The 8136-nt window shown below is 35.4% G+C and overlaps 1 protein-coding gene across 1 annotated transcript; it reads left to right on the top strand.

The window, feature by feature from the left end:
• Positions 1-369: 369 nt before the first annotated feature.
• LOC131948198 (uncharacterized) lies at positions 370-4034 on the top strand. Its single transcript, XM_059309737.1, has 7 exons — positions 370-391; positions 1782-2159; positions 2521-2616; positions 3016-3090; positions 3285-3368; positions 3625-3822; positions 3934-4034. The coding sequence occupies exons 1-7, from the start codon at positions 370-372 to the stop codon at positions 4032-4034; spliced, it is 954 nt and encodes a 317-aa protein (XP_059165720.1).
• The last annotated feature ends 4102 nt before the right edge of the window (positions 4035-8136 follow it).

The following is an 8136-nucleotide window of genomic DNA, read 5'->3' as shown; positions in this document are numbered from 1 at the left end:
GAGATCATTTGTCATGGAACCACATATATATATATATATATATATATATATATATATATATATATATATATATATATATATATATATATATATATATATATATATATAAATCACTGACAGAATGTTTTTGATATTTGAGCTTCAATAACAGAAGTGTGAACAAATTTGATTTATTGCCTGTTGTACATATAGATACGTGTATGTGTCAACAATATGACACTGAAATCAAGCACGCATGCAGTAAGTCTATATTTCCCACAAACCACACCAGAACGGAATTGTAATGTTACTATCAGAGTTACAAATACAACAATGAAATCAGAACTGAATCGTGACGAATGATGAATAGTTATTGATGAAATTCTCACTATGCCCATTATTCATCAACTAGGTATGTCAGTTCACAGAAAAAAATGTGTGATGATATAGAATGTATATAGAAATCACATACTTTTACCAGTGTCCATACCCCCCCTCCCCCCGGAAAATTTCAAGTTCCACCCCCAACCCAGGAGAAAAAAGTTTGAAAGAAACACTGCATATAAATCATTATTCTATATTTGAACTGAAGTTTTGCTTTTATAACTTAAACCGATGAGGTCACACGGATACTTCACTTTTGTTTTGGTAACTGGCAGTCCCAGTCGCCTTTGTTACCAGTACAATGAAATCTACTCACCTCGCCGGGTTAACTATAGACACCTGTGGACTGCTTTACTGTTTGATGTCACCTTTTTTTTTTTTACCTTTAACTAACAGTTTTGTGTATTTCTGAACATTTGTGTAACGTTCTTTAAAGAAATTCAAAAATAGAAGTTTGTTGTTTTACTTTTTGGGTACTTTATTTCTCTTTAAAATCCTTGAAGAAATCTCCTAAACATCAGACCCAGACAGACCGTAAACAAAAACAAAACTTACAAAGTTAGTGTTTACCTGCTACCTGCCCCTCTCATGATAATCCCCTCTACCTGAGGGATTAAGCCTCCTTTCAGGGCAGTAAAGCGTGCCTACAAAAGTTTATCTAGTGTCGTTTCTCGTGGTTGAGTCAAATAATGGCTACACCTTGCTATTGTTTTTTATGCTACTTAAGCTCCAGTTTTTTGTACCGGCAACACTTTAAAACAAGTGACTGCCTTGGTTTTGTTTCGATTCTTTACATACTCATTCATTATATTATAGATCGAAGAATTATTTTTGTTGTTGTATAAAATGCGAATAGAATTCAAATTACTTTTTCTTTTAATTTCTGCAGTTTTAGGTAAGTGTGAAACTTATTTATGTTATGATAAAGAACGTCATTATTAAAGTTTAATGATTGCGTTATATTCGGGGTTGTAAGATCACAAGAGCTTGTACATTGATACAATTCTGTTTAACCACCTGATTTATAGTATTTGAGTCGACGGTGTTGTGTACTAAGGGCACACCGCTACTGACACTTGAGGTTTTAGTTCGGTTCCATGGCTCCAGAATTATCTCTACTTCACACTATTCTAATGTGCAGGACTTGAGTCAGGGCATGTATTGTCTATGGTGCTGAACACACGATGTATTTATTGAAATTAAAAAAACAACTGATGAGCTCTACTTCATCTGTCACAAGACTATCAAATATAAAAAGAAGATAACACTTCGAATACATGTATGTCATGATAGTAAACGATTTAAGTAGGGGCTACTGAACCTACTTTTCATCAACTTTTTTTTTCTAATTTTAGAAGTCTATGTTAGATTGCTTGGCCTTTTTTGTATAGATACTTTTTTTTTAACTTATCCTAAAGTCCCATCGACAAGATGTGACAGAGATACACAGAACAGTGGCGGACTTTTCGGCGGAGGTGGACTTTTCGGCGGTGGTGGTAGTAGCGGACTTTTCGGCGGAGGTGGTAGTAGCGGACTTTTCGGCGGAGGTAGTAGTGGCGGTGGCTTGTTTCAGACGCTGATACTACTCAGACTCCTCTCCAGCGTAACCGGCACCACCGCCACCACTACTGCTACTCTCACGACGCCCCTGCCTGCAGTGGCGGCACCCAATGTTGTGAGACTCAGCACCACGGGCGAGATCTTAGCCTTAAATGGAGCATCTGCCGAGCTCCTGGACGCAGTAAATAATTCCATTGTAGTCGGTTATCAGCAGGTCGCGATTGATCCCATAACTGGTAAACAAATCTTATAAGACCATTATAAAATGAAATAAATTAATTTAATTTGACATTTAAATTTTAAAACTATTTTAAAAGAACTATTTTGTAAGAGATGTCTAATTCGATTGTTTTTAGAGATGATGGTTTACTCAAATTTTAAAAAGACATGTCGCTTAAATCTGTTTATAAAAAAAAAATTTTGTTGTTAAAGATAGTTTTATACAGTTTCTAAGGTAGGGATTTCAAATTTGATACTTTTTATAACCTAAAAGCTAAATTTAAATCTGGCAAGTTTAAAATAGATATATTTCACAATAAAGATTTACTACCTACAAATTTTATGAACAAGAAAACTGTCAGAAAAAATATTCTTCAGGTTTTCTTTACGACACAACAACAAACCACGTCCTTGTGTTTTTAAACCCCTTGACAAACACGTACGTGCAGGCAATAGCTACACCTACACCCTCAGGTAAGGCTCGCTACGGCATTTGTTGATTTACCTCAGGTGAGGTACATTTTATTACATGGAGCTAAGATCATTTTGCTTGTGGTATCGATACATTTTGGTTTAGATTGTGATGTATAACTTGATTTTTTGATACATAGCTTAAAGTTTTTAAATACGATCGGTCATGGTATAACCCCCAATGTTATTTGCTTATATAGGTTAGTTGCTGATTTTTAAACTAGCATATTAAATATAAGAAAATAATGTTTATTACTTTAAAAATGTCTTTCATTTAAAATGCAAAAAGTCTTGTGCTGTATTGTGTTTAATTGTTCCGTAATGTTTTATAATGTATTACAATGTGTTGTCTTGTTATGTGTTGTGGTGTTTTATGATGTATCTTGATGTGTTGTGTTACAGGTCGAAGCCTAGTTGGCACTAGACCGATTGGTTCCAGAGCTTTGTATGTGGGAGGTGTTCAATCGCCGTCAGTTGGTGAGTGCTATAAATGTTTCCTGGTCATTGTAATTTTTTGTGAGTTTTAGAACAAAGTTCAGATACATTATATTTCAGTTTTGTATGTAAAACTATATTGCGTGATGAATATTACGAAATTCAACACAAAAAAAGGAAGAAAAAAAAAACTGCATGGTGATAAAAGATTTTACTAATGTTTACGCATGGTACAGGTGCAAATGTTGGAGGTAAAGACATCAACGTCATCTTTGTATCGCCTCAAGGTGGCGGTTCGCCATCTAAATCTGTAGTACAGTGTAAGTTGAACATTTTCTCACAACCTCAACCGAGCTTATTATGACAGTTATTGAGAGGTAGCTATCTATCATATTTTTAATAACTATGTTAATTGTAATTCAAAATCCAGCGCTGATCTGAAAGATCTTTTATTGCTAAATAAATATAATATGAACTAAAGATTTATTAAAGCACTCGTATCAAAGCTGTACAGCAAAACGGTGATTGTTCCACATACTAAACAATTCTCTATTGAAGATTTTAAAATTATGATAGGTACCAGTAATGACATGGACGATAGACTCCTGAAAATGCTCCTGGCTATGAGATCACCCGGCAACACGCCACCTGCCAACCTAAGGTATCAGAACGGGATTTTTACAGCGGTTTCCAATGGAGCGAGAGTCAGTACATTGTTTGATTCCAACAATAGACCCGTGCTAGAAGCTAACCTGGCGGTCGATCCTATCACAGGTAAATTCCTTTCCTCACCTTCTCAGTTTCTTTATGAACCACTTCCTGTTTCTTTATTTCATAAAGTCGAGTTAGGATGTTAAATACTGATACCGATTTGACCCTCGACAGGTGCTGTGTACGACACTACGACAAACTCTGTGGTCTACTTCACTGACCCATCAACAAACATAAGGATGCAGGCTTTTGTATACATCCCACTCTTTGGTTAGTGTTTTTAAGTTGCTGGCTCATTTTTGTTTACATTCCACTCTTCGGTTAGTGTTTTTAAGCTGTTGGTTCATTTATATTTACATTAGTTTATGGAGATGTCCCATGTGGTTTGCATTCATAGAGATTTTGTGTTCATTTTAAAAAGAATACAAATGAGTATGGTTGTCTCTAAATTAAACCATGTGTATGATATAAGTTGACACTAAGTTGTTCTAAATGAACTGCTAGCAATGTGCTTTCTGTTTTACATTAAAGACCTTCAACAATCAAATCGATATTTAAAGATCTGCAGTTTTATTATTTTCTTGTTAAATTGTCACTAGAAATTTCATTGCAATTAAATAATAATTTTCCACCCCTTATAAAAGCAGTATTTACCCTCTATTTATTTCAACACTGCAAAATTGTTGATCATTAAATAAATGATTACTTTATTTAAAAGATTACACTGTTTTACTAAACAAGGGCATTTGCAACATGTATTTATGTTCACTAAATTGTATGTCCCGATGTTAAACAAAAATTCATTCATCAAGCAGGTACTGGTGGGTCAACGGGTACCGCAACTGGAACTACCGGTGGTATTTTCGGAAGGAGCCTGCCCTTAGGATCACAAAGAAGAAACACAGATGAGTCAGACCAACCTTCCACTACAGCCAGACCAGACTTCAGCGGATAATGTTTATACATATGTTTTACAAGCAGCATACAATCTTATATAGGATATGATTATTATAGACGTAATAAATTTTTGAATCAAGTCTGTGCTTATTTCATATGCATCTTAATCGTACTGTCTATACATTGTGATGTGCTGTTATAGTATTAAAAATGTACGTTATACACTTTATTCCATGTCGTTCTCTCCACGCCTTACTAGTTAATTAAATGTTACCCACAGTCATACCAGGACTCATCGAGGCCTAGATATACACGTTGCCAGATATTGTTTTAAGATAGTTCTCCCCGGGGGCATTGGCCCCCTTCGAGCACACCCACCGCCCCCCCCCCCCACACACACACGAAAACAGAAATGTATATATAATATATACTATTTATATAAAAATACATTCTTTAACTAGTCCGCCCCATACCTGTAGAAATACACTGAAAGAAACCCTGCACGCTTCACCAAACCATTTTACAGTAACAAAATCTCAGGAAACACATGCAAATGATCTTTAAGATAATGGGCTGGCATTTGGATAATCTCTTACACAGATCTGAATGTCTGATTTCTTGCTTGTACGGAATATTCCAGACGCTAACTAATTCTTTTAGGCGTATTTGTTAGTGAAATATAAGTGATACAGTAGGACATTAATACAGTAGAAGATTGATAAAGTAGGACATTGATAACGTAGAACATTGATAAAGTAGAACATTGATAAAGTAGAGCATTGATAAAATAGGACATTGATAAAATAGGACATTGATAAAGTAGGACATTGATAAAGTAGAACATTGATAAAGTAGGACTTTGATAAAGTAGGACTTTGATAAAGTAGAAGATTGATAAAGTAGGACATTGATAAAGTAGAACATTGATAAAGTACAACATTGATAAAGTAGAGCATTGATAAAATAGGACATTGTTAAAGTAGAACATTGATAAAGTAGAACAGAGATAAAGTAGAACACGGATAAAGTAGAACATTGATAAAGTATAACAATGATAAAGTAGAACATTAATAAAGTAGAACATTAATAAAGTAGAACATTGATAAAGTAGAACATTGATAAAGTAGAACATTGATAAAGTAGAACATTGATAAAGTAGAACATTGCTAAAGTAGAACATTGATAAAGTAGAACATTGATAAAGTAGAACATTGATAAAGTAGAATATTGATAAAGTAGAACATTGATAAAGTAGAACATTGATAAAGTAGAAAAGTAATACCTGTAAAGAGGAGATGGAAAATCTTAGAAGAACAATCTCCCCCTCCCCCACCCCCAAAAAATGTGACAAACGCGGATACATTTTAGGACTACACTGATAGAAGGACCTCAAGGACAGTGGAGGTGGTTATCTGGAGGACCAGAGGCGTCGCGAGGTGGGGACGGGGGGCGGGGTGCGCACCGCACCGGGTGACAACTTTCAGGGAGGGTGACACCAAGACAAAAAAATACAAGATATATAGAATAAATATGTTTTTTGCCATTTCACTGAATTGTTAAATAGAGTTAAAACGTATTTTTAGTACATAATGAAGATCCCGACAAGGGAAGGGAGGGTGGTGGCACCATGACGTAAAGATGAAAACTATAGAGAAAACAATGCTACACTCTGCTGTATTAACAACCGATTATAGATAAACATCATCTATATACTACTAAAACTCAAGTTTGTTTACATGTTTGAATATATATTTTTTTGTTTGTTTGTTTGTTTTTTTCTTTGTCTGATTGACTATTGTACATGGTTGCACTCATCGTGGAGAGCTGTAAAATAGTATGTAGGTAGAGAATATTTTTTTATTTGCAGACAGACTGTTAATCACAAATTTATTTAAAGACGTTAATTAATGTATTGATTTTGTCATAGGTAGATTAACCACAATTTTTTAAAAAGATTCGAAAAACCACTACACTCGACGGAAACAGTGACGTCACATGATGTGTTTATTTTTTTACATCAATAATGGCGGCCTATTGAAGAAGATTGTGTTCCCATTCCAATGTTTAACGCGTTCTAAAGCTAATTTTCTGTCGGCTTTAACTTTAACAATACGTCCGTTTGCTGTATTTATTACGTTCCAACACTTATATCAATTTTCAACTGTCTTTTTCATTTAGTTTTACGATAAATTTCTCTAGATCTACAATCTGTCCAAGAAAGTAATTTATAGATCTAGATCTAGAATCTAGATCTAGATCTAGGTCAAATCAAAGATTTAATAGTTATAAATAAATACAATCCAAAAAAAACGAGACTTAAGCAAACCACTCGTAGATCTAGAATATAGATAATTCTATCTAGATTTAGATCTAGATAATAATGAGTTTCTATATACTAAACTATTTTAAACCTTTATTATTTTATATAAATCTTTGTTTGGAATATGGTAATTTTGAAATGCTCGCTCCGGGCCTATGAGCGTAGCTAATGATTAGATCTAGATTCTAGATCTAGCAAGAAAAACTAAACTTAAGACTTAAGCAAACGAGTCGTAGAATCTAGATCAAGATAATTCTATCTAGATCTAGATTTTTTTTTCTAGATAATTTCAGACCTTCTTTATTTTATATAAATCTTTGTTTGGCTAATTTAAGATAAAATTTAATTTGAAAGTTGCTGCTACTAGACTTAGTTCTAGATCTATGCGCGTAAATCAAGTTGGATAAGGAGACTCAAAGTATAGTATAAAAATTCATTTGTGACGTCACGAGTAAATAGCTAAGTTGGTAGCGTAGTCCGCTCTCATGCGGGTGGCACTGGTTATATACCAATATGTCAATGATATAATTTTTTCAATTTTTTTTTTAGATGTGAATGATAAAGTTGTCTATCTGAACTTGGCAGGATACAGGGCAGGTGAAGTAGAGTTCATCTGTTTCTTTGTCCTAAGCATATGAAAGGATAGTGTGGTCAGAGACATGCTCGGCTGGAATCGTTTTTTAAACGATAAAAACATTTTGTCTGAGACTTGGCGGGACATTGGGCAGGTGAAGTAGAGTTGAGTAGGTCACCTGTGACGTCAGTATATGAAGGGATAGTCCGAAATCGGTGTTTTTGGTGTTTTTAAAAGATAAGAAACATATTTTTGAATGTGTGGTCTTTTTCTGTGACGATAAGTGACACTGCAGTAGCGTAGCGAGGAGGGGGGGGGGGGGGCGCGGGAGGGGAGGTGGGGGGGGGGGGGAGGCGGGGGGAGGGGAAGGGGGGGCGGGGGGCGACATGTTGGGGCGTCAAAATGGTTTGGAAAAATAAATTGAAAGTTTGAGGGGGGGTTCAAATCGAAAGTTTGAGTGGGGGGTGCACATCAAAAGTTCGAGGGGGGGTTGAAAATCGAAATCTGGGGGGGGGGGGGGGTTGCAAATTGAAATCCTGTGGGGGGGGGGGGGTAGGGTTTCAAATCGAAAAGTTTGTCCCCGGGC

This window comes from Physella acuta, unplaced genomic scaffold, assembly GCF_028476545.2.
Source record: "Physella acuta isolate Inbredline_101_S28 unplaced genomic scaffold, ASM2847654v3 ptg000629l, whole genome shotgun sequence".
Classification (NCBI taxonomy): Eukaryota; Metazoa; Mollusca; class Gastropoda; family Physidae; genus Physella; species Physella acuta.
The sequence above is the reverse complement of the archived record's forward strand: the minus strand, read 5'-3'. Positions and strand labels throughout refer to the sequence as shown.

Excerpts from the sequence above, each read along its gene's own strand:
- LOC131948198 (XM_059309737.1), top strand. The coding sequence starts at position 370 with ATGCCCATTATTCATCAACTAG. Across the intron at positions 392-1,781 it reads GCCCATTATTCATCAACTAG|TCCCATCGACAAGATGTGAC; the intron begins GTATGTCAGTTC and ends CTTATCCTAAAG. Across the intron at positions 2,617-3,015 it reads AGCTACACCTACACCCTCAG|GTCGAAGCCTAGTTGGCACT; the intron begins GTAAGGCTCGCT and ends GTTGTGTTACAG.